This window comes from Ciconia boyciana, chromosome 12 (genome assembly GCF_034638445.1).
Source record: "Ciconia boyciana chromosome 12, ASM3463844v1, whole genome shotgun sequence".
Classification (NCBI taxonomy): Eukaryota; Metazoa; Chordata; class Aves; order Ciconiiformes; family Ciconiidae; genus Ciconia; species Ciconia boyciana.
The window spans coordinates 24,017,159-24,043,278 of record NC_132945.1 but is presented as its reverse complement, the minus strand read 5'-3'; the positions used below and the strand labels follow the sequence as shown (position 1 = coordinate 24,043,278).

General features: G+C 49.6%; 1 protein-coding gene across 8 annotated transcripts in view; it reads left to right on the top strand.

Moving 5' to 3' along the window:
• Positions 1–26,120, top strand: part of LOC140658408 (H(+)/Cl(-) exchange transporter 5) — a 45,177-nt gene that overhangs the window by 3,064 nt on the left and 15,993 nt on the right. For 6 of the 8 annotated variants that reach the window (XM_072876803.1, XM_072876805.1, XM_072876802.1 and 3 more), the window contains 2 exons: positions 13,658–13,807; positions 25,748–25,899. In XM_072876803.1, the coding sequence (XP_072732904.1) occupies positions 13,658–13,807; positions 25,748–25,899 (302 nt within the window). Of the gene's footprint in view, positions 1–10,663; positions 10,827–13,657; positions 13,808–19,621; positions 19,776–25,747; positions 25,900–26,120 lie in introns of those variants that run through there. The other 2 variants (XM_072876801.1, XM_072876806.1) reach the window with 2 other exon arrangements.

Here is a 26,120-nt window from a genome sequence, read left to right as displayed (position 1 = left end):
CCTCCGGAATAACAACTCACTCTTGGTTATGCAGCACAGCTTCACGTGCAGTTGTTTCTGAAGGACTGTGAGCCCTGGTTTTGGAAGATCCTTTTCTGAATGAGTCCCTCGAGTGTGGAAGCTCACCCGTCTCCTCGGTGTAGCTTGGGCAGCATCCGAAGGCAGAGCAGATGAAGGGCCCTGGGGACCCTGCCGCGTGAGACGGACCAGGCACAGCCCTTCAGCCACGGTAACCCTGGGCCCATCTCTGCCTCCTTCATAGGGGAAGCTACAAAGCCAGATGATTTGGACTTCTGTGGTGCTGCGTACCCGTCGCTGTCACGCTGCAGGTGTTTGTGTAGTCCTTTTGGTTTGAGGCAAATGCTTGGATACTGTGAAGCGGTGTGAAAACACCATAACTTGTGTTTCAGGGCTTGTTGCGGTGATGCTGAAGGTGTTTCATAGCTGTTCCCCTTCTGCACGGCTGTGTCGTGGGAGGTGGGATGTTGGGTGTGTGTCCCTGCATCCTTAGGGTGAAACCATCGAGGTTTTCCTCAACAGCTGTTGGTTTCTCAAGGCTGAGGAATGGGTGAGACTGTCTCCGGCGAAGCTGGCTGTTGCAGCACCCTGTTGTTATCTGGAGAAGAAAGAAGCGGCCGTGCTGTAGGGCAGAATCGGCTGGTCGTCTCCAGGACAGAGCAGGCTGCCCTGGAAGCTCCTTCTGTCTCTGTACGGCTCTTTTTCAGTCGAACTTCAGCAGCCAACTGACTGAACTCTGGGTTCGTCTGTGCAGGGCGTGTGTGTGTGTTTTATTCAGAAGAAGGGATGCTACGGGCATGCTTGCGTAATGGGGGAGATGGGAATACCCAGACGAGTGCTTTGGTCAGAGGCAACCGGTGGCTTTTTGGGCAGTGGGAGATTTTCGTCGTGTCCCTGATTTTCATCTTAACAGCCCTTTTGCCTCTTCATGGGTTTTTGCTTTAAGCAGAAAATTCTCAAGAAATTTAAGTATTGTAGTGAGACCTACACAGGGTATGTAAAATTAGCTCGATTTTTTTTTTCTTTTTTAATCACACCTGCTACAATATCACTTTTTAAAAAGTTTTAAATAAAAGAAATACTGCTGCAGTCAGCGGCAGTCCATTTCTGTGCTTCTTTGAGACCGTAAGGACCGTAATCGATAAAGGGGAAATCCTTTGTGTGTTTGTATAGTGTCTGTGATCTCTTAAGTGCTGCATGGCAATACATTGAACGGTTCCTGATGAAACGTGTGTGCAGTTGCATTTTCCACAACACTTACAGCAAAGAGCATGGAAGGTGTCCCTTAACAGAGGGTCTGAAACCCGCGCGGTGACTCTGCTGCCTGCTGTGGATGAGGCCAGCGTGCCGCTGCCGAGGCTCCATCCTAAAGGTGCTTCCTGGGAACCTGGCTGCAAATTAAATAGAGGATCAGGCTGCTTATTTCACTGGCCATAGCTGCCTTACTCTCTAGCCAAATTTCACTTTTCCCAAAGGTGATACGGAAACCTCTTTGTATTTTGAAGGCGCTGGCATCGTGGGTAGGTGCAGAACGTTTGGACACCAAAACGTTGCAGCTTCTGCTGTTGGAGGGTGGAAGGTGAGCCATCGAACGTGCATCCTGGTTTTGTAGGGAGCTGAAACATCTGTAGAAATTCAGTGAGTGCCAAGAGCTGCTTCAACGTTGTGGTCAGCGAGTTAGCTCTCTTGTTTGTGTGCCAGCTTGTTCTGGTTCAATGCAAGGGGTTTCAGACCTGTTGGGCTGCAATTCAGCGCTTCCAAAATGCCATTTTTATCCCTCCTTTTCAGGAACTTCTGGGTTGTTTTTGTTTTTTTTGGTTTTTTTAAAACATCTAGTGACTGTACAAGGAAAGAGCATGTATACTTTGGATCAAATAGCCCGTCAGCCCGAGGAGGTGCCTGCAAGCAGAATGAAATCCATTGAAAAAAATGTATAAAATCTTCTGCATCGCATGCACCGAGCAGCTCAGGTGGATTTTGTGGAGAGGAAGATGTTGGAAAGGTAACTGGTGCACGCAGCACGCGGGGCCTGGCTGCTTCATAGTATTCGGTGCGTGCCAGCCGAAATTCTCCCTGCGATTTGGCAGCATCTCTTTGGATCGTGAACGCCACCTCCCTGCGCAAGCTTAGCAGCCGTTCTTGCCAGGCCTCCGGTTCTCCTCCTGGAACCCCCTTACCGGCGTGTCGGCGGGGGCTTTCAGGCTTTTCTCACTGAGGATTTTGTGCAGGTTGGGTTCTGTACGTTCTCTTTGTGCCTCAGAAAATCCCCTCTTAAGTCCGTTGTAGCCTATATTTCAGTAATTTGGGCATTTTCTATGTTGTCAAGCAAGAAGCAGAACTGCAGTCTCCCCAAAATAAGTGTAAACACGATAACATGATTGTGCTGTTTGAATTTCAGGGTGTGCTGTGAAGTGTCTCATAAAAACAAACAAAAAAGATCAGGTACTCTGGAAGAAATACAGTATTTGGCACTTAACAAAAGTATGAAATGACAGTTTTCCAGCTGAAACTTGATGCAAGCTTGAAACTAAACTGAACTCTAAAATATAATTGGAAATATTTGTTGAAACCTTGCTGTCGTAGCCATGATGGTCCTTATTCTTTAAAAAAAAAGGGAAAAAGGAAAAGGGGGACAAAGTGGTGGTGTTTGAGGAGATGGTATTTTATCAGTGGTTATTTGGCTTTTTTTTGTCTGACACGGTTTTGGGCATAAGCTTCCTCCATTGGATCTGAAAGACTTCAGCTCTGTAGCAGCCAATTCTTGTCCTTTTTGAATTCCAGTAAAATAACTAAATGTAACAGATACGAAAGAATGGGATGATCGTAAGTCACGTAATCCAGAAGTGAGGATCCTCTGCGTTCGTGTTGCACAGCTAGTGGTTACGGTGCATGAATAGTGTGTGACTACGAGGAGTTACGTTTTTAACCTGAAAAGTGGAAATGAGTTTGCAAAACACTAGTTCTGTGGCTACAGCCAACTTATTCTAGTCGGGAAGTAGAATATTATCTGTACCTTTAATAAATAGACTTATTTTCTTGTTTGCCTTATCGAGGTAAACAGGAAAGGACCGGTATTTAAAAACGCTGCTGCCTGGCAAGTTGTTCTGCGTGGGGTGTGAAACTGCCTGGTGTGGTTTGTGGCGTGGGGGACCCGTGTGGGTGCCGAGCGTCTGTGGGTGCAGATGGCTGCAGAGCACTGGCTGCCTGATGTCTGGAGAGCTGTGCTGCTTGGGTGGCCGTGCAGGGATATATTTTTGGGAACGGGGGAGAGAATATAAGCCTCTTGCTAGACTAGCTGTTGGGATCTGCCCGTTGCAATATCAGGAATCACATTTGAGAAACACTACTGAGCCTTGAAGAGTGTCTGGATTTAAATGAGGCTAGCACGGGTACTCTGTGCGCTTCCTTACCATAAAGCGGAAAAAGAACGCTTTATATAAACCCCACATTTGGCCAGGACTGTTGGTTTTCATGCTGCCTCGAAGACTTTTCTGTATTAAGATCTTCTCGTCTTGCATCCACATCATTTTTCCACTTGATTTTGGGGCAGAGGTGCTGTGGCTGGTTTGACACGCTGCTGTGAACTGCCGTGTGTTGCACCGTGCCGGACTGAAGCTGCGGGTTGTGGGGCTGGTCCCTCCGGACCCCGTCACGGGGAAGGATGGAGGGAGGTCCTGCTGCCTTCGGCCGCTCGAGCGCCTTTGCTGCCATCTGTCTATGAGCCCCTGACTCCTCCTCGCTGCTCGTCAGTGCGGGCTTCGGCTGTAGCTCCTCGAGCACGGTCTGTGGCCATCTCGCCTTGGAGACTGCCATCCAAGAAGCAGCCTATCTCCTTAACGAAAACAGGGCTCGTAGGGACGTTCTGCTTCCTAGAGCTCTCCTAGGAGAGGAGTTGGCCGTGAGGACAGCTCTGGTTGTGATCCAGTTTAAGGCTAGAGATTTTGGCAGGAGGTGGCTTTAGAGTCTTCATCCAAGGTGTTGATGTTTTCAGGATGAAAACCGTGTCAGGTCTGTTCTTAATGCTGAAGCAGTCTCCGTGATGAAAACCACCTGCATTTATTCTGGCTGTTTTGCTCTGTGTCATGTGTTAATCGCACTCTTCCCGTTTGCCTTGGGAAGGCTGGATGAATGGAGTGACACCTGGCTGTATGTTGTTGAAGATTTCCTGACCTGAGGATGGCCTGTAGACGCTGTGGAGTCACCGCTTACCAGCTACGCAGGTATGTTTTAAAAACCAGGCTCTAGCTCAGCTGGTACTCCTGCGCAGAGACGTGCTCGTCAGCCAGTTTTGCCATCCTGGATTTCCAAAGAGGGCGGTAATGGCAGAGAAGCTGCCGGTTGTGTTTCAGTATGGAAACGGCTGTAAATAACTAAATTTAGTCTGGAAAATATGGAAAGCTTAAAAACCAGTAGCAAACCCCCCCTTAACTGTCTGTGGCACGGCACAATCACAAACTGCCTGTAAATTTGGTCTTTTGCCTTTTCAAGTTAGGCTGCTTTTTGTCAAAACATGAACCTGAAAAGGAGCTGGACGTGTTTGTGAAGGAGCTCTTGGCTGTTAGAGACTGGTGTGGTAGTTATGCTTCAGGACCAGGGGAAGAGGTGTCTGATCTAAGACTGTGGCTTCTTAACTGAAAGCTAAAATAGAAATTGCAAAAAGTTTAGGAGGAAAAAAACCAACCCAGCGAAAGCAAGGTGGTCTGACTTGCGTCTCGGCGTTTACTGCGTTTCTGTATGGTGAAACGTCTTAAAAAAAAAAAAAAAAGTAAGGATTTCTGGAGAAAAGCACTGAAATGTCCATGATGGCAGTAAACTTGCTGGTCAGGCTGCTTTGATCTGAACTCCCAACGGCTCATGTCGTCCTCCTGATCGGACGGCTGAGAAATCTGCAACGCTGCTGGACGTGCTGTTTCTGGACAATGACACCTGAAAAATCATCGTCGTTGTTGGAGTCGGTGGGTGCACTTGTGTGGCCTTCCTGTGATGGGGACAAGGAAGAGGAGCCACACTCGAGCAAAGCTATGGTGGGGTGGTATTGTACAAGAGGATAAACCCAAACCTGTTGGGTGACTAAATGAGAGGTGAGCCTGGGCCCGAGAGCTGCCCGAGGCCCGCAGTCGGCGTCACAAGAGAGGTGCAAATCAGAGCGGTGTTTGGGAACGTGAACGGTGATGGTGCAGGGCCTGGGCTGGCGTTGCTGTGGGTCCTCTCCTGAATCCCGGATGGCTCACGCCAGGCATGTCTCCGTGGATTGGAAGCAGAGGCGTCTACCCTGGGAGGAGAGATAAGCAGCACGTAACTTTGGAAACAGGAGCGGGTATCGGGAAATCCAAGGTGTAGTCTGTCTGTCTAAATAGGCCGGTTATTTGAAGTGTCACAGATGCTTGCCCTGGTGAAACAGGAGAAAAACAAACCCTCTGAGAAGAGCAGAGGGACATCGGGGTCGGTCTGGCTGTGTGCGTCTTCCCACGCTCATCCTCAGGTGTCTGCAGGCGGGGGGCACGCCATGCTCGGCACCTCCAGTACACCGGCGTACCAGCTTTTCTGTCCTTCCCTGCCTCCCATGCAGCTCTTCGCTTCCAACAGCCATGACCTCTGTGGACCCAGCTTGTAGGTGTAGTCAACTGTAGGAAAAAAAAATGGCAATACCACCAAAAATGTTTAAATGGGAGTTTACTGCTTTAGGGGTGGGGGGGTGGTTTGGGAGCTGTGGTTGCATGTCAATGATTATCAGGAAGAACTGCTTCTTGGCTTTTGGGAAGTACAGCAAGGTGATGTAGCACAGCAAAAAGATGTTATCTGTGGGAAATGTAACCCACTTGCAACCTGCAGGCGGTTGTAGGGCTGCTTCCAAATTCCCCTTCAAATAACAGGAAAAGCCCTGAAGGTAAGAAAGGATCTGTGTGGGTTGGGGAGGTAACGCCGCCTTGACAGCGACTGCTTAGAAACCCCTTTCCCTGCCGAATTTGTAGGAAACATGAACACCGCGTGCAGGTCAGTGCCCGGTGTCGGTGCATTCGCTTCCCCTGCTCTGTACCTCACTTTTGTGCGTGGAAACTTGCTGGTAACTCCTCTCTGTGCAAGAGCTTTCCCTGTCGCTGTCTCGTGTCGTCGTAAGAAGTTTTTAATGGGAATGTGCCCCCAGCCAAAACAGGGCCTGGTTTGCCAGAGATGATTTAGCAACCTAGCAGTTGGTAATTCCAGTAACGTTGTAAACAGTCTTGTTTGCTGACTGGTAAATGTGACTTGCCTTGTTTTGATACCGTTCCTTAAAACTATACCCAACGTGATTAATATTGCAAAGCGCCCGGGAAGAGGGAGGGGGAATGAGGTTTCCTGGAGAGGCCAATTGATGCAGCGGATAACTGGCAGGAAGGAACTAAGAAAATATGTTTCTAATAATGAATTGTGATTTACTGGTGCTACCAGTGACAGCTGAGCTGAACTTGTGATAAACAACGTTTCTTTTGGCTTTTGGAGGACCTACGCTGGTCTTTAATGGGGCCGGCAGTGCCTGTGGTTGCATCTGTGTGCTCAGCGCATCGCGTGGCCGGAGCAGCTCGTCTTGGTCGGTACCTGCCTCGAGTCGTGCCGGGGGTTGCGGCTGCGGCAGTGCGAAAGCTCCCAGTGCGGTTTTAGGATGGGGAACATGAACGCAGCAGTCCGCTGCTGGAATGGATTTCACCTCACCAAGGAAGGCTGTTCTGAGTGAACCCGTGCCGTGTGGATTACCCCTACCGCTCGCCTGGACCCACAGGCACCTTTCATGCCAGTAGTTCAAAGCCAACAACTTCCTGCCGTTTCCACAAGAGGTAAATAAGCTTTCCCCCATTTCATGGATGGAGGTACTGAAGCAGATGACAAGATTTAGATAAAAACCACAAGTTGCTTTGTGGGACGGGATACAGCCCCACGGCTGTTGGCTCCTGGTCTCAAGTCTGCCCGCCCTGCCTGCGTGACCTTGTCTTGTTACGTCTTTTTGCTCGTTGGTACCGCAGGAAAAAAAGGAGCTGCTGCTCCTTTGTTGGAAAGGAAAGCGAGGCGCAGGAACGAGAGAATATCAGCTGTTTGCTTGAAGCCCTTTGTTCGTGGGGGGGCTCTCGGGAGCAGGCCTTCCCCAGGACTTGGACATCCCTGTGCTCTTTTCCATCTCTTTTCGTCTCCGCAGCCCATGAGGCCCGTGTGCGGCGGGCGGCTGGGCCGGCTCCGGCTCTGTAACGGCCCTGACTGGGCACTTTGTGGATATCCTTGGCCTTTGTTCTCCCATCGGAAAGGCAGATGTTTCCAGAGTTCCCATCCCACTCTGTCTTCTTGCCTTTTTTTTCCCCAAAGCACTTGGGAAGTGCATTCCTACTTGATTTTTGTTTAAATGCGCACATACCCAGGGATTAGGAGCAGCATGCACAGTGTTTATGCATACGATGACAGCCAAAACTTTTCTCACAGATACCAGGTTTAGAAAGTTGTACAAGGCCTTTACCAAGGTATATGCCTTCCAGGAACCGACGGGGAAAACTACCTGCAAATTAGTGTAGAAGTTGGGGTGGAACGACTCTTGATTGCCATCTGAGTAACGAGGTCTTTTATCTTCGCAAGGCGTAGCACCGTGTTCATTGGATCTGCTAGAAATAAATAGGGATTTCTTCAGTGACCTGAACAGTTCAAAGCTGTTAAACCTTCTTGCATTGTAAGTGTTAAGTGTTTTTAGTGTGGAAAACGCCAGGAGAGAGGTCTGCGGCTGCTTGTTCTCCTCTCTCCTGTCCCTCCACTGGGAAAACCAACACAAAGCTCTCCTGCGATATGCCTCACGAGTATATTTTGCTCCCCTAAAGTCTTCTGATCAGCTCCGTGTAGCTGACATGAGCTGTGGAAATCCCTAGTAAAGCAGGAGAAATGGGCTGCTTTTTTCTTAGTTCTAGAAATCCCTTTTACGTAAAGTGTCTGCAGCAGCAAACCGTTTCTTTACTCGGTGGTGGATGATTGTGGGGGATTTTTAATCTAATAAATGAAATACTGGAACATCTTGCTTCTGGAGATACAGTTTTCGGGCAAGTATATGTGATTCTATTAACAACAGTCCCAGAAAGAAGGTTTTATTCAGAAGCTAAGCGTAGTTACTCACGAGCCGAGGGTGAAATCAGCTGTGATTGATGTTTGCCTCCACTTGAGTTTCGCACTGTACTGGGCTGAGCGGCATAAGCTGTGGGGGATGATGAATTATTCAGGAAGAGGTGATGCTAACGAGGACTTAAGGACATCAGCTATAAGCGTCTGCGTGCCTGTCAGTACATAAGCATCCCGGGATGGCAGTGAATCCATTAACACGCTCTATCAGCCCCGTGTACGAAAGTGCCAGGGAAACCCGGAACGCCGCAGGATTCGTACGCTGCTCTCTGGCGTTACCTGGTGAAACGCGACGGCGCGTGTTACCTTGCTGGAAGAATGTCAGGCCCGAGCGTGGAATATCGTCTCCCTGGGGCCCGTGTGAGTAGGCGCTAAAGAACGACAAAGGAACCCCAAACAAGCCCTAAAACAATTCTCGTCTCTGTGTTCGGCTTGTGTTGGTAGATTTCCCAGTTTCCCTAAAACCATCCATTGTTCCAGGCCAGCCTGGCCGTGCAGCCCTCGCCTGGTGTTTGTTTGCCTTCGCTCAAGCGGCCGCCGAGGAGGAGATGCTGCGGGGTGGAGCGGCAGGCTCCCGCCGGCCGGGTCAGCCTTGCCCCCGTGTGCCGGTGGGGCTCCGTGCCGCCCGTCCGGCCCGAGAGGGACGGCTTCTCCAGGTGCCTGCTCCTGCGCTAGCGCTGGGCTGGGGGAGCCCCAAAACCCCCTTGGCCACCCCGGAAGGGAGCTGTCATCTCCTGGGGAGAGGGGGAATGGGAGAAGCGGACTGATGCTCGAGGATGAAGCAGTTGTTTGCCCTTCAGAGGAGAAACAGGCAGGCGGACATTGAGAAGTGAATATAGGTAAATAAATGCTTTTATGACCATACACTTAAAATACAATGGTAAAAGGCACATTGATAATCTTAATTGAGCCACTAAACCCTTCTGTTAAGTGATTCATGTGCTGTTCGCGAAACCAAGCCATTGCTAATAGCAACACATTTTGGAACATTTCATTTTCCCCTGAAGATATTTGTATGTCACGCGCTCCACCCGGGGGGAACTTAAAGGCGGTGTAAAAAATCCTCTCGGTGATCAGCTCCCCTCTTGGTGTAGTTTCGTCTGTGCAGAAGGGGAGATGGGTTATAGTCACTTCAGACAGCGCAGGGAGCTGGAGGAAGGAGTGACTTGGAAAAATAGCATCGTCTCTTTTATAAAGCTAGAAAAGGATACTTCCAAGGGTTCCACCGGTATCTGAACCCCGATTTGTTTTCAGATGAGGGCTGAAAACCTTGGAGCTCTTCTGTGAATGCTGCCTCCAACTTTGTATGCGCTCTGGTTTGATTTTTTTTTTAGCAGTTAAAGAAGAAATTACAATTGTGGGTGTGTGTTTTTTGGTTTTGTTTGGGTTTTTTTGAAGATCAGTGCTCAGCCCTCTTGCAATTCACTTGAAGTCTGCACATCGAGCCCGGGCCTGGCAGGGTTACATGTTTTGTGGGCTGGAATACAATGACATCCAAAGCAGCTCACTTGGTTTACAAGCAGACTGAAGTTTCTCTCTCATGGAGTAACCTCCTCTGCTCTGGGAGAGAAATGGGGTTTTTTTTAATGGCAACGTGAGCCTCTGGAGTGATAATATTGCAGGAAAGCCTTGCTCTGCTGGCTCTCAGCCAGACATAACGGCTAAATGATGCATTTTTCTCTCCTTTCCTTTGTTCGTTCAGTTACAATTGGCTTATTCTATTTTTTTTTTCTTATTTGTGTAGTATTGGATCTGGTAATTGTGGGAAGGGATGTGCCTGCCCCTGTGAAGAGATGCTGTGGGGATGGGGAGGAAGAAGTGCTCTGAACTATCAAAGCTCAGCTTAGATTTGCTGATCTCTGGGGAAAAAAAAAAGACAGTCTCATCATCTGGGCTTTGGTTTTTCCTGTGCAGTAGCCGCTAGGTGGTAAGCTGGCTCCTTCCCCCGCAGCAGCAATGACTCACGTAGGCGGTCAGGATTTCTCCCTGCTCCTTTTTAAGTTTTATTCTCCTGGTGCGATGTTTTTGTGGTGCTGGTGGAGCCGGAGCCGAGCCTCCCGTCTGACGGCGGGGAAAAAAATGCTGCAGGAACCTTTACCACGCTCTGACTCGGGAAGCGTTGGACCTGCGTGCCGGAAGGGCTGCTCCGAGCCCACGCGTCGCTGGCTGGGGGCTCGGTGGATGCGAGCGTGGTAGCGGCGGTGCCAGAGCTCACCGGTGCCACGGCTCGCCGGTCCCGCTCCTCTGGCTGCCGCCCCTGCGGGGTGCCGCAGTGGCTCTGGGACGGGTGCTGCGGCGAGGCTGGGGGAGCAGATTTGCTGGGCGTGCCGGCGATGCCCAAGCATGAAACGGGGAGAAGAGCCTGCGACGTCTGGCGCTGACTGGAGAGCGCTGCGAGGGCTGAAGCCACCGTCGTGGCAGAGGCTGGGGCTGGGTTTGCTCTGCAGGATGGCAGTGGGGTGCTCCGGCTTCCTGGTGGCGAGTGCTGTCATCTGACTCACTTCCAGGCATCGTGGGGCCAACCCCATCAGGTTTTGCTCATTGCTTCGTTGCTTCCCTTTGCTTGACTGCGACGGGGAAAACCAGGACGGACTGAAAAAGGCAGAGGAGGTGAATGGGAGCAGCAGGAGGAGGATGGCTTCTCGCTCGCGCGAGCGTCGAGTGCCCCAGGAGCCTTTTGGTAGGTACGTCTGCTGTGGGCGCGTCCCGGGCAGCGCCCCTGACCTGGTAGGAAAGAAGCAGCCATCGCTCAATGAAGTATTGTGGTAAATTAACAACGTAGCAGGAGAACAGTCTTTTTTTTTTTTTCCTTTGGTGCACATGGTTTAGCCTGGAAAGGCATTGCTCGCCCGTAGAGGGGGCATTTTTGTAAGAAAAAGCGACTTAAAGCAGTCCCTGGAGATACAGGTTTAGGACCTGGGAGAGAAGCGAGCACTGAATTATCATCTTCTGTGTCCTTTTTGTGCTGCATACCTGCTGGCTGTTACCCGGTCTCTGCTGCGACTGGACGGTGGTGTGCTTGTGGGCTTGGTTTTGGTTTTTTAAGCTGTAGGCGAGAACAACCTTGGGGATGGATTGGGGGGAGCAGGAGGTGACATTGCTCCAATTTTCAAACAGGGACTTCTGCTGCCGGTGCTGGCAGCATCATGCCTTCTGTCGGCTGAGGGGCTCAGCTCCTGGCAGGGTACGGATTTATGCTTTTTGTGCAAAGCAAATATGTGAATACAGACATATTTTAAACCACCCCTCCCACATATACACACACACACACACACAGAGTCTTACTGGAAAATACCTATAAAACCACGCTATGCTGCAGACAAGCCCTGCGACACACAAGCACAGAGTTTCTTTAGTTCTCTGCCGGGGTGAAAGATGCCATCCCTGCCTCCTGGGCTGGGAGCTGGCATCCCCTGCGCTCCCTGGAAGCAGATTACCGGAGGTGCACCACAGCACTTTCATGAAATTTAAGGTTTTTTTATTGTTAGCTGGCAAATAATAGCTTTGAATTCCTCAGTTTCTCCTGCCTTCGGTTCTCCGTGCACGCCGATGGAGGACTGCAGCCCACGCCATCGCTGTGCTTCCCGAGCGTGCTAAAAGCGTTGCTGGTGGCCGGGCGGCGTGCGGCAGCTCACGGGCCTTCCCGAACACCCAGTTCCCCTCGGCTAGTGCTCAGCGTTTTCTTTACTGGTGTATTCTGCACCAGTTTAATGAGTAAACAGGGCTTAAAAGTTAAGTAACGTTGTGTTCCACGGAGTAGGGCTCAGTGAAGAGCCCAGCACGTCACTTCGTACAATGCCAAGATTATTTTTTGTGTGGTGTGGTGGCTTTTTTTTTGTAATAGGAAGTGCTTTCTGCCGAGTGTGTAATTCGTACTGTTTGCAAATGCTGGCTGGCTTTTTCCCTTCCTGAAATAAGGCTGAGCTGCATATTTGGTTCCTCTATAATTCTCTTGAAAAATATGTATGTTTGCAAGAGAAAAGCGAACACGGCCTATCTTCTCATTAAGATGAAAAGATTCCCACTTTCAGGTTTGCAAGAGCTATTTTTGAGGCCAAGACCTGAATTTGTTTTGCAATTTAGTTTCTTATTATGTTTTCAATGCTTGTGCTTTTGTAGTTTCCCTGCCATCCTAGAGAAGAGGAGGAGAGACGACAGGTCTTGTGTCATGGTCTGGCACGGGCAGCTCCTTGAGATGGCTAGCTCTGGCAGCAGGTCAAGGGTACTTAATTAAGATTATTTATGAAGTTTAATAGCACACTTCCAGATTGCATTTTGCAGCTTCCTGTGTGGGTGGTTAAGAGTCATCGTTCACTTGGGTTGTTTTGATAGTTTGCATACATCTCGGAGCAGGACAGGCAGGTGAGCTTGGCACATCTGGAGGGCATCACAGCTGCATTTCTGCTGCGAGGATCCTTCCTCCGTGATGGGCTCTGCAGGAAATACAAGGACACCGTGGGAGGTGAAATGGTCAAAAAAGGAAGGGAAAAAAGTCATTGCAAACCTGTTGAGAGCACATGTGAAGATTATTTAAAAAATACATCAGCAGATGTCACTTGCCTAACATGGTGCTGACCTGAGTCATTTTTTACCTGCTATTCAAGTGGATTTCTAATTGCTCTGTCTGGTAGTGATCAGCAGATAGAAATTGATTCACAGTCTTTGTGGGAAACATGAAGGAGAAGAAGAAGATATCTTGAGAGGCTTTTTAGACCAAGAACTTAGAAATAGCATTGGTTTTCCATAGAGAAAAAACATTATCCGAGGCATTCAGGCCGCTCTTGTGTTTGAGATCATAGTCGCAGAAGTTAGTGTTAGCTTGTGCACGATTATCAGATAGGGGACTTTGTATGACACTTAATTTTCCAAATGGTCCCAGTCCCACCTCCAGCGGAGCTCTGATGCACCCGAGTGAAAGCCGTGGCGGTGGGTGACATGGGACAGTGCACCTGAGCTGTGGCAGCTGAGACAGGGGCTGTTTCTAGTTTTTGGGGTGGTTGCTTGCCATTTGTCGGTCTCATTGCCTTGATTAAGCCTGTCTCGTGGCTGGCAGCTGGTTATTCAGAATCCAGTTGGAGCCTTTTTCCAGCAGGCGGTGGATTGAGGAGTAGAGGATATGTGTGTAGGGTCCTTTACTATGGCAGGATTTTCCTCTGTGAGGTTTAGCTTGGGTGCGCAAAGTTTTCTAAACCTGTTTTCTTTTAAGAACCTGGGCACCCTATTGCTGCGGTGTTTGTATGTCTTTCCAGTTGAGTTCCGATGCCATACTGGGACTTGTTTCTGGCATGTGGCAATATGAAATCTAGCACAAGAGCTTTGCTTGGAGTTGCGAACATCCAGTTTTGTCCTGTTCTAGCCCAAACTCCAGGTGGTATCGCTGCATTTTGCCTTCACGTGGGACTGAGCAGTGCAGCCCCCTGGTCTTTAGGACAAGGTGTCAAGTGGGTGTCAGGCCAGTTGGCTTAGAAAATGAGTCTTCATGCTTGGGCTCTGAAGTTTTTCCCTTTGCTCCCAGGTTTGGAAGCTCTGGCCATGGATCAGAAAGGCTATCGACGGGGGAGTTTCCAGAGCAGCACTAGCGATGAAGATATGCTGGAAATAGCAGGAGCATCTCTGGACTTCTCCATGGCAGACGATGACCCGCCACTCGACAGGGAGATAGGAGGTAATATCCATATGCATCTCTTTGTTTTCTGTTTTTCATAATGGCTTTTGGTAGGATTTGATGTTAATATGTTCCGTATGGGTCCCACTGGCCTCTGCCAAGGGTGGGAGTCTAGCATTTCACGGCACCAGTATGGATAGTTTGCAGGATGCTGCGCTGCACCGCCTCCGTGAATAGACTCCTGCAGAACAGCTCAACGCTGGCTCATGTGCCGCGTTTGGCTCCCAGCATTGCTTTGTAACGGGGGCTGGTGGGAGGCACGTTTTCCGTGCAAAGTAGAAGATCTCCTTAAAATAAAAGGCAATTGCAAGAAGCGTGTGAGTGACTTTGTTGTGGTGGGGAGGCACTGCTTGTCTATCTCCAGCAACCGAGCTGCCTGATCTCGGGCTGTGTGCATCCAGTAACCTGTCAGAGGGGAAAACTGCTCTCTTAGCCATCTGTGTGGTTACTTTGCTATTAAATGTAGCATATCCTCTCCCACCACTTTGCTTTTAGGGCTTCTGGGTAGTCCTTTCTGGAGTTTTCAGAAATAGCTGCTGTAGGGAAGAGCTGGCTGTGCTGCGAGGGAGGTGTCGTAAGTGTGATGGGCAGGGACGACAGCGCAGAGCGATTCCTAGGGGTTTGTGATATGAGCAGAGACTCCCCCCTCCCCTTCCCTTCTTCCTTACCTATAATTTTAAAGGTTGTCCGTTGTGGAATCTCGAAATGTCCTGGCACACAGGGGTTTGGTGCTGAGCTTGCACACAGCCCGAGACGCTGGCCTTCCCCAGCGTCCAGAGAGGGTCTGTTGCTGCCTCCTCTGCTCTGAGCCTGAGGTGGTGAAATTAATGGGGGAGGGATGAACCCGCATGGTTTTGCTGAGCTTTGGCACTAGACGAGCAGGGTCTGCCTGATTTTTGTCTTCCGTGAATTATCATGTTAGTTTGAAAGAAAAAATACTGAATTTTGGACAGCAGACTGCAAGTCTCCATGACTTCCCATAAACCTTCTCGTCCTCTTCTTCCCCCACCCCTCTTTACTGTAGGGCAAAAATTAAAAAGAAATGCTTCTGTTTTGCTTCTCAGCTATGTGGTCTGCTTCCAGGTAGTGCAAGTGAAGAGAGACTTCCTCAAACGTTGCCTGTCAGTAGCCAAAACGACCGGCTCTTCTGCTGCTGGAGATCCTATGAGGAGCATGTGATTGTTTTCTACTTGGCTTGGTCCCTCTCGCCCCTTTCAGGCTCAAGCTGTGTTTTTGTAGGAAGGATCACTGTATTTTTGTAGCGGTTGCGTTAACTCTGAGCGATAAGCCTGGGTTTGTGGTTAAAAACCCTCTGTCTGCGCGTAAAGGGAATGCGTGCAAGATTTACATCCCAAGCGTGTTGTTTTCTGGGTTCTGTCCAACGCGAAGGAGGGTGGCTGGTACGTCGGGGTTGGCTGCGGTGCGGCTCTCGGGCAGCGTGCTCGCTCCAGCCTGACCTGCTGGTGGAAGTGACTTTTAGAACTGGGCACGTCTGGGAGTCCACTTCAAAACTCCTCGCACAGAGCTTGAAATAATGACTTGTGACCGAATTTACTTCTGAAGATCTGTTAATTACTAGTATGTGCAGAATTAGGTACAGAGAAATAATCACGTCGTGCATGTTGGTATTGGAATTGTAAATTCGTGCTCTCTTACCTGCTGGTGAGAACTGCTTTTTCTGTAGCCATTGGGGTATCAGCTGTCTGAAGTTAAACGTGTGCTCATGTTTAATATTTAGAGAGAAGGAGCTGAATTCTTTAACTTCTTGTAAGGAAATGATTATTCTACGGAGCTTAGAAGCAGTGGTGGGTAACTCGAGCTGAGTTTAGTTTTGTGCTGGCCTGAAACAGCACTCAGTTGTTTCCCTCCTTGCCTAAATAGGCTTTTCCTGTCTCCCTCCTTGAAGGCCTGTGGCTATTTCTATGAAAAACGGTGGGGGTCCTCCCCACTGGCACGTGCGGCTTGGACTGATGGTGGTATCGGCACTTCGGGGGGCTGCCCTAAACCCGGTGGCTCTCCATGTCGGCAGGATGCTTAAGTTTGCAGGGGGATTGACACAGAAGTAAAAGAGGAAATTTATATTGGGAAAGAGTTGCTTGCCCAAACCCTGTTTTCAGTTCACTCTACGAACTTCCCCTACTGACTTCAGGAAATGTTTGCTGGCAAATGTTTGGGTGCCAGGCGCGCAGCCTGACGGCGTGGTGGCACAGGCTTGACCGGAGCTGGAGAGGTGGTAACTGAGGTTCTGCCATGGTGGAGTTGGCTGCAAACCTCTGGCTGGGACCGGCTGCTTTTGCGGTCTGATGTGTTGTCGGATGGGGGTGAGTTAGTGAGACCTTTTGGAACCAGAACCCAGCCCTCTCTTACCACCTTCTCCAAGGCTGTCAAACTCTCCTGCAAGAGTGGTGCCATCTCAAGTTGAAAAAACAGCCACAACTGGAGCTTATGGGTCCTGTCAAGTGACCAGAGGAGGAAGGGTCACCTGCTGCTTGGTAGATTTGCAAATCTGGAGTGCATTTGGCAGCTGGTGCTCCTCCATGCTTTCCTTACGAGCCCTTGACTAATGAGCGACAGGACTTTCGTACTGTGTCGGGTCCCCGATGGGAACCACCAGCCTTGCCTGCTGCCTGGAACATGGGATGCTTGTGTTGAAAAATACCTTCATGTAGGATCTAGACTGACTATGAGACTTTGTTCCTAACTGGTATTTTCAAGATTGCACCTGCTTCCCAAAGGCTGGAGCTCTTTAAGAGCTTGAGACAAAATGTAGATGTTCAAGCACTTTCAGTCAAAAAGATTTAAAATGGACCGCAGGGGCTTTTCAGGCCTGCTACTGTGATGCTTGCGTTATTGAAAACTCACTGAGCAGCACATTCTCTCACTCTTATCTTCTCTGGTTTGGACTTCAGCATTTCGTCAATAAAAGGTAACAGATAAGACTTTCCTAGATTTTTTTTTTCTCCCCCCCCACCCCGCCCCGCGCTGTTAAGTTGTGCTTGGGAATCAAACTTGGCTTTTTGATAAAATCCCCTGATACTTTTCTAGTTTTCCTTGTCGTACTGAGGTGATGGCATTACGCCAGGCAGCAAGTGAATCTTAGCGGTGCTTTCTCAAAGTTGTTGTCAAAGCGTAGATTTTAATCTTGGCCAAAGGGTCGATGGGGTGGCACAGTCTTTTTAAGGATACAGTCGTGCTTCCCAGAAGTTGTTTTGTCTTATTGGCATCACCTCCTTTCTGTGCCACAGTAAAGGTGACCAGAACTGCACGTGGTGTTCAAGGTGCATTTGTACAGCAGTAAATCTTTTCTGCTTCTTAGTTTAAGGGTTTTTACAGAAAGCTATTCCTTGTTGACTGTTCTCAAGTATTGAGCAACTGCTTGCAGAGCATTATCCGCAAACACTTGAATTTTTAAGTCAGACATGCTGACTTAGAGCATGACATTGTTTACAGCTGTTGCCCCCCGTGCCTTGCTTTGGCGTTGAGTGTCTTCTGCTCTCTTGTAGTCCAGCTGTAGTCCTTCAAAGCCAGGCAAGGAGATGCTGGTTACCCAGCACAAGTTACAGTAAGCGTAGGCGCCACTTCTCCAGATGACTTACAAATATATTTAATAGTCCCGTACAAGCAGAAGTGAATGGGATTCCACTGTTGCCTTCCTCCTGTTTTGAAATGTAGGAATTTATGCCTTTAACATCCTGTGTCTTCAGACAGTTGCTCTTCTGTGAGAGAACTTTCCCTGTTACTCCCCAAGAGCTTAATTTGCTTAAGACCTTCTAAAAGAGATTCTGTCCAAAGCTTCATGGATACCCAAATGGTCAGTTAGATTGTACCTGGAGTCCTGTTGATTTTTTTTTTTTGGAAGAAATAGAAGATTTACAAGGCCTGATTCCTTTAGCAAAATCTCTGTTGGAACAGCTGCCTTACCAAATGATACCGCCTAGATGAGGGGTTGCTTCTGTCAAGTGGTTTGTTATGAGGGTAGGTTGTACTGATTTCTAATTCCTTCATATCCCTTTCCAAAACTATTAAAATACAAATGGTTTCCTCTGAATAGGTTAAAGTAGTTCTGGTGGGGTGTATAAGTTAGGCAGTGATGCCAGCTTATTTCGTGCTTTTCTTTAGTGGCCCTTTCTCCGCTCATTGCAGCGGTGAGGCAGACGCTGGGCTCGGGAGGAACAAGATGTAATGCGTCATGGCAGTCTCTGGATGTGCTTTAAATTGTAGGGAGCAAAGGCAGGACTGGGGTCCCCACTTCTTTTGGAGGAAGACTTAAGAATGTTTCAATGGCTGGAAGGTCTCCTTTTTGCTGTAGGATTTAAGAAGGTTTTTTTTCTCTTTGAGCTCCAAGGGCAAGAGCTGAGAATTGCAATAGCAACAAATAACACCCAAAGTGCAGCAGGGTTAGTGAAGCTTAGTTTCATATGGATTTTGGTTTTACCCACTAGCCCTGTCCTTGTCTGTGCTCTCCAGACATACTTGCTCTGTGCAGTGGGAAGCGGAGGTGGGGGGCATAGCTAGTTGCAATATTGGGGCTGGCCAGCTGGCTGCTGCTCTCAGAAGGATTAAAAACCTTTCCTTGGCTTGCTAGCCAGGGGATTTCGCTCAGCTGCTGCACCTCCGACAGGTTAGACTAGTTGACCTATCCATTAGAACTGCTAAAGGGCCAAAGTCTGAGATCCATCCCGGAGCTGGGAGATATCTCCCCTGGCTTTTTTCTTCAGCCGCCTTCCTCCTTGACCTCCAGACAGAAACCCACGGTTCTCGGAGCAGCCTCCAGCCAGCATATCAGGTGAAACCAAAGTCAACTTTTGCTAGGGTGTAGTGTTTCAGCCTTGCCAGACAATGTTTAAATGACAAGCTATCGCTAGCAAATTGGAGCCAGAAGAACTTAATCATCAGCCCCTTTGAGCTCTTATGTACATTGAATGGCAAGATAAAGAGTGCCCATGGGGCCTGGGAGGGGTTGAGGAAAGCACTCTGAAGTATTGCCTGTACAGAGAGGACAAAAGAAAAATTCAGCGCCTGCCTGCCTGCCTTCTGCAAAGACAGAGAGCAAAGAGCATTGCCACTAGCCATTTAGCAAGCAAAACGTCAGCTGGGTGGGAGAAGAAAGGTTTTGTCAGGACATCTGTGACTGAACCCACCAATGTTGGGAAACTCCGTTGATAAATGCGTGTTTTCCTGTGCTGAAGCTTGCCTTGGTCCAGACCTTTGAAAACGTGCGGGTGCAGAGCAGGGTATGTCCCCGGCCAGTGTGCCAGGAGCTTCGCCGGTCTGACGCGGTTAGCTGGGTGCTCGTGTCTGGGGCGTCCCTCCGCAGACGGGCTGTGGGAGCGGTGGTTAAGTGCCGGGTTTGCCGGATCTTTGGGGTTGGACTGTCGGGGTGAAGGGGATCTGGAGGTCTGAGTGCACAGCTTTAACCTGCCTGACTTCTAGTGCTTATGAGAGCAAACAGCGTTAGCAACGAGCTATTCTCCATCTTAAAGCCCTTGCGCAGTCAGCTTCAGCTGTCTGCAATACCGAGTCGGTGCAGCACAGCAAAGGGGCAGATTTTAGCCCTGGGGAGATATTCTGCCAGATAAAAGGTCCTGAGTGCGGCTCCGCTCGCAGCTTCAGGGTGCAGCCTCCGTTCTGGGCGCATCGGGAGTCACGATCCCTGGACGTAGCCAGCCTCCTCTGTCCTTGCCTGCCTGCCTGCAAGCGTGAACCTCTCTCCCTGTGCCGCTCAAATCCTGCTCCTTCCAGCGAGGTGCAAGGGCCAGCTCATGTGACGGCCGCTGGTGACGACACGCCGGGCGTGCGGGGAGGGCCCAGCGCTGCTGCGGGCTCGTCTTCGCCGAGTCCGGAGGAAGAGGACGCAGCAAGTGCTGCTGTAAGACGAAAGAGCACCCGCCGTCCCTCGACCCACGCGGCCATGGGACGGACGGGCTCCCAAAGGTGCTCCCGCGGGAGGAGGAGTGGCTGAGCGAGGGTGAGGAGACCCCTTCCACGGAGGAAGAGGGGACGCGAGCCAAGGGGGAACGTGTCTGTCTGCGGGCGCGCGTTGCGGAGGCTGCGGAGCAGCAAACTGCTGGCGGCAGCTCCAAAGCTGCTCCTGCTCCTCTGCTGGGATGAAGGGCTGGTTGGGCTGGGCGAGCAGCCGGGGTGGTCTGTTGGATTTCTGCTGTGTAATGGTTGGTTGTTTACTGCCAGTCTCCCTTTTGTCTGCAAAACCCTTTCTTTTTCCAGATTTGCTAGAGCAAGGGGAGCGGCGCGGAGGCAGACCTCTCCCAGGTGCCGTTGCTGTCATCTTGCTGTGCCTGTGGGACAATTAATAAAGCCCTGTGGGTTTGCTGTACTGCAAATGACAGATGCCTGTAACTTTAACAAGCACTGCCTTTTTTTTTTTTTTAAAGCCAGGCAGAGTCTCTAAAGTGGAGCATTAACCCATCTTGGGGAGAAGAGGTGATCAAAACACTAACAAATCTGTGCTTATAAAATGAACTGTACTTCTCTAACAGGGTCGCATTTAACTTGCTGTCTCTAGGCATTAAATAGTGATTTAGAGATCCATACATTAGGAACTGGGGAGACGTGTACGATCATCTTGATTGTATTTTGACAAGGCATTACTGAGCTCATTTTCTTCCTTTATTCCTATCTGGTTATCCTAGGATCCTTCATTTGCACCAAGCCGAGGCAGGAAGTATGATCTTGATAAATATTTATGGCTGTCAGCCATTTTATAGTTCGGTATTACTCCTGGAAAAAATATAAGGACATTTTCTCAGTATCTTCTGTCAAACGGACAGCTTATCCGCTTACACGGCTGTGAAATTGCCGCGTATGGCTGGAGACCTTGGGGTTCTGATTTTGTAACGTAAACCCCTGCTGCTTTAGGGTCGGCAGGCTGGGCTGAACGGGGTCAGAGTCTGGAGAGCAGGATCAGTCTCCAAAGTGCGCCCGGCTGGTCCCGAGCCTGCAAGTCAAGTCAGACCGTCCCTTCTGCGCTTGGCCTCGCCGCGAGATCCCCTGTGCAGGTGCCGGTTGTGGTATGGGTGGGATCATGCGGGCTGGTACCCGTGGGACTCTCGGTGCTGTGTAAGAGGGTGGATCTGAGGATGCGATGACCTGCAGCCCCTCTTGCATTGCGGGCAGTGCTGTGTGCCGACTTTGTGCCCTCGGGGTCTTGTTCATGTTGCTCTGTGGCAGCTCTGAGCTGGGAGAGTGTTCCTAGGACAGCTAAAAGTTGCTGGTCTGGGCAGTTATTCCAGAAGAGCGAGCAAGGAATGACCCTGATCTCATCTTCTTGCAGAAAATGCTTCTCAAAGTGGTCTCAGTTAACTAGGTTTAACACTGATTTATTAGTACTTTTTTTTTTTTAGGACAACTGCATCTTTTTATCTTTAGGAAGGATTGCGGTAGGTGTGCTGAAATAAAATTGAACAGACAGTGAAAGCCTGCTGTCTGCAGCATGGAGACAGGAATTGTTGTTGCACTTCTAGAAGAGCTAGTTGTTCCTCTAAAAACAAAAGCAAATATTCTGGCTTTTTCAGCTTCTGGCTGAGCTGCTTGGCTTTGAGAGGTGAGTGTGCGGGAGGTAGTCGTTCATCTTCCATTTCTCAAGGTAGACTCAGTGTTGTCACCTGCATCGCTGGGCTTGGTAGAAACCCGTCATGCACACTTAGCAAAGCCTCAGAGGCCCCCCCGCCAGAGCCACCTCGTTACTTGTATCTGAAGCCGCTCTGAAAGTGATGCGGCCGTGGTGGTTCCCTTGCCTGGGGGACCTTAGAGCTAAAACAAATGCCTGGATGGATGCTGGCTTTCCTTAATGCTGTTAGCAACAGTCAGTAACCACCCCTCCACCCCCAAATTCATATTTCAACTTTTCCAGAAAAGCAGCCGCTATCTAAGCGGGGATGTTAAAAATGCACTGTAATGTGAGAGGGGACCCTGGAAATGGGAGTCGGACCCAGGTGAGCAAGCTGGTGACCGTGGTGAGAAGGTCTGGTATGCCACAGAGTGGCCCCGATGGGCGTTGAGGTGTTGTGCGGTCTGGGAGGCGGTGGCACGCTCGCAGCCCGGTGCCACCATCGAGCTGACGCGCCGGATCAAACCCTGCCTTGCTTCCCTGGTTCAGTTGTTCTGCTATGGTCACGGTCTCCGTGTCCGTGGCCTTTGCTTTGAAGATCTGCAGCTCTGAACCGTAGGTGTGACTTGCTTGAGCTGTGGTTGACTGGGACGATGCCTCGTCTTGTCCCCTATATCAAATAACTGCTTCAGAGGGGGTTCGTTGCCTTGAGAGGCTGTGGGGCAGCACTCACCTGGAAGGCTTTATACAGGTAAGCAGGCTTGCAGGAGGAGCTGCAGGTATCTCAGCACCGTGCTGAACCTGGTTGTCTGTTGTTATTGGGATGTTTTCTTCAAGGAGGTTTTGGTCCGTCAGATTTGTAGAACAGTGCTTGGGATTTCCAGAGGGGATATTTGAACGGGGAAGTCTCTGAAAGCATTGACGCTAGTTTGTGTATTACCAAGCCGTTGGCCTCATAAGTGCAAAAATGTTGTTAAAAACAGAGTAGTTCCTCCAGGCGCTCAGGAAATGTGCCCCATTTTCTTTACAGTGCAAGTCGGGCAGGTGGGGCTCACAGTCTGTACACTCACACCCTGGAAGATCTCTGGAGAACTTCAGTTAACCTTGTTTTCTCCCAAATAAAGCAAGGAGCCTTTTTTAAAGTGGGTTATTTTGTGGTAGTTGTCAGTTATGCTCCGTGACTCATCTCATTTTCCTGCAGCTTTTTCTCTGTTAAGAGGCAGCTGTGCCAATCTGGGAAGCCATCACAGGTCTCTCTTCCCCTCTCTTGCTTTTAGATGATGGGGTAGAGAGCAATTGTTTGAATTCCTTACTTCTCCCCATCTGAAGACATCTTTGCCCTGGTGGTATCTACAACCTAAATATGCTAAATGAAATATTAAACATTATCCTTCTGTATGGGAGTTTTAATACTCGTCTTCCCCACCACCTTTCAATTTTGACTGGATTTTGGGGTTTCTGTCTTTTTTTTTTTTTTTTCCCTTCAGGATGACTGTAAATGCTTAGTGTCTTACAGAACCATGATTAGATTTACTCTCCTGCCCCGGTCTGAAAAACCAGCCTCCCTACTCGTGTCTCCATGCGTACACCCTGGGAAGCTTTTTGTAGCAGCGTATTGCTGGAGGAAGAACGTGCATGGTGCATGTTCTACTAGCATGGATTACTGGGAGAACGTGAACTTGTGCTTGCTCTGCAGAGCGTACGGGGTATAAGTGGCTTTGGTGTGCTGTGGATTGCCAAGTGAATGATTTGTGATTATTTAAGGCTGGGGTTCCCAGCTCAGGTGAGAAATGACTACCGAGGACTTCAGTCTCTCGCTGCCTTCTCATAGATTTTCTGTACTCCACTTCTTTGGTTTGCTGCTGGCTGGCAGCCGCTTACTGAGATTGCTCAGGGTGCATGTTAGCTGGTTGGCAGCACCCTACTCTTCTCCTTTTCCGACCAGCGATATATGTTGTACAAGACTGTTTTTAAAGGTCTTCAGAGCTGGGACATCAGGGAGTTCATCTGTGCAACTCCCTGCTGCTTTACAGCTTGTCGCACAGCTCCGGTCTCTGCCCCCTCCAAATGCAGGGTGCAACGACTGCGTCTTGCTGGTGTGCCATCTTCCCGGATGCAGAAGGTAGAGGCAGGCTGTATGTGCAAAAGGAGGGGTTATCAGCTGCATCCTTCCCTCCTTCACAGGCATCATTTCCTCCTCCATTTCTTAAACAGAGAGGTGGTGCACAGCAGGTAGTCTGGTAGGTCGCTGCTGGCTTCTTGTAGGGGCATCAAAGTAAAATAGTGGTGACTAAGCATGCCAGAGATGCCTGTGTGACTTGGTGGGCATCAGACAACTCCAGAATGTGCGTTCGTAATCAGCCGGGCTCAATGTAGAAAACTTACTGCTCTGTCCCCAGTTTGCTTGTAACAGAAAAGGTGATGTTCTCCTGAGCTTGGTTTGGATCGCCGCTGTGTCAGCGTGGGAAGGCTGCTGTGCAGAAGAGCTCAAGTCAGCTAGCAGCTCTCAGCAGCCCTGCCTGGTCTGTGTGCTTTTGTACTGGTGATTTCCCTTTAGCGTGGTTTTAGTTTTTAGAAATTAAAAAAAAACCCCAGGTAGCATCATAGCAGGTGTAAAGCTCGGGAGGTCTCCAGCTGTCAGGGCCCTGGAGAGCCTTTGGGAGTGAGAGTAGCGTGAAAGGCCTCTTAAGGGAGTTACAGAACTTGTATTCAGTGCGTAAAGTAGCGTCACTTATATTTTCTGAGGGTGCTTTTGTGCAGTGGGTAATAGACTGCAGAGCACCTTTCATCTCCACTGAAATCTAACAGAGTGTTTCTTGGAGTGACCCGGGGAATTTTTTCCCTTTCAGCATTTGGTGGCTTAGAAAGAAAAAATACCTGGAGTAATTACTGAAGGATTCTCGGTGTTGACTTGGAGCAGGGGCCTCGGTGCTTGCACACGCAAAGGAGTGAAGCTCGGGCTGAAATGCACAGAAAAACTTGTTCCATGTCAATTAATCTGTCAAGAAAGCTCCTTGATTTCCTTGGATAAGGTTTCAAAGACCTTTGTTTTGTTTTTTCCTCAATGTGTTTCAACACCTTCTTCAAACTGCTTGCAAGGGGCTTGAAGAAACCCGTTTTTAAAGGAGCAAGTATTACATTAATGGGGGTGTTAAAAGTTTTTTTCAGATCAAAGATGCTCAGTATTTTGTTCTAGCGGTTCTCAGCTGCCCTCTCCTCGGGGGTACCTGCCTCCTCCAGGGTAGCAGCCGGACGGGCTGGAAGGAGGCAGGGGCCGAACGTCAGCTTGGCTGGGAACTGGCCGTAAACTGAGCACGTGGGGACGTGGAGACAACAGTAATCCACCGGATCTGACCTGTTTTCTATGCTGGGGTCCAGGACTAGGGAGGTTGGACTAGATGATCTTTAAAGGTCCCTTCCAACCCAAATTGTTCAATGATTCTATGATTAATGGATTTATTTTCTTGGCAGAGGATGGCGGAACTGGGGGGAATGATGCTTCGGAGGCTTTGTTTGGGAGCATGGCTTGTACCATGTGAAGCCCTTGTATGTTGTCTTCAGATGGACTTGGCCAACCCTCATCACACTGTAGACTAATAGTTTTCTGTAGGCCCTCGCGTTACCCTGCCCCACGCCCTTGGTCTGCGCTCCTAACTGAAGAGACCGTCTTGTGACAAATTTTGGGAACGTACATCCACGCTAAACGTAACTTTCCATGGGCTGGAGCAGGTTAGACAGAAGGTCGAGTGGTTTGGCCGAGTTTGTTTCACCTGAAGGGAGGCTGCGAGCCCCGATTTGGTATCTCCCCAAGCCCCCATTTGGTACCGCTTTCTGCTTGTCAGGCCCTCCTGCCCCCTCCCACCATTGATGGGGGGTCGGATGCTTTGCTTCCCATCTCCCTGCTCCCCTCCATGGCCCTCCTGCCCTTCCTGCTTTCACCTTCACTAGATCCACCTGGGACTCCCTTCAGCTCTGCTGGGGGTCTCGAATGTTCACCTTCTCCTCTCCCTCTCCACTCTGCTTTCCTCAAATGGCAAAATATCGTCATGGCAAGTCCTGGATTTAGGGAAGAGTTAACATCTAGATGCTAGTGTTGATTTACTTTGGCTCCTGAACAGTCGTTTCCAGGAACGACCCCATCTGTATGTGAACTGCGGGAGCTGGGGAAGGCTGTACCTGTGCTGCCCAGGTCATCCCTGGGAGGCTTGCTTGCAGTATTTAGCTCAAGGAAGAGCTCTTTGCTTCTGCTGAAATCTGTGGTTTTCCCCTAAGTTAGTGTTTTGGTGACATGTTAGGTTGTCTTTTGGTTTTTTTTTTCTAAGAAGGGGGAAAACTAAGAAATGCTCAATTTTCCCCCTTCCTCCCCCCACCAGGATTTTCCTCATATAATGGAGGAGGGATGAACGGCACAAGCACGATGATGGACTTCCTGGAGGAGCCTCTTCCCGGTGTGGGCACCTATGAAGATTTTAACACTATAGACTGGGTGCGAGAGAAGTCCAGGGACCGGGACAGGCACAGAGAGGTAAAATTTCTTATTACTCCTTGCTGGCACTGAAAGCAGAATAATTAACTTGCTAGAGCTAATCTTAGTTCTGATTGCCGGACGAGGGAGGCACTGACTAGAGAGACACCTAGGATGGAGGGATTGCCCTTAGGGTGGGAACTGAGGGCCTCTCGCAGGATCTTTACTTTGAGGAAAAGGAACACTAAATTGAACGTGTTGCAGTTTATCAATTGCTACTT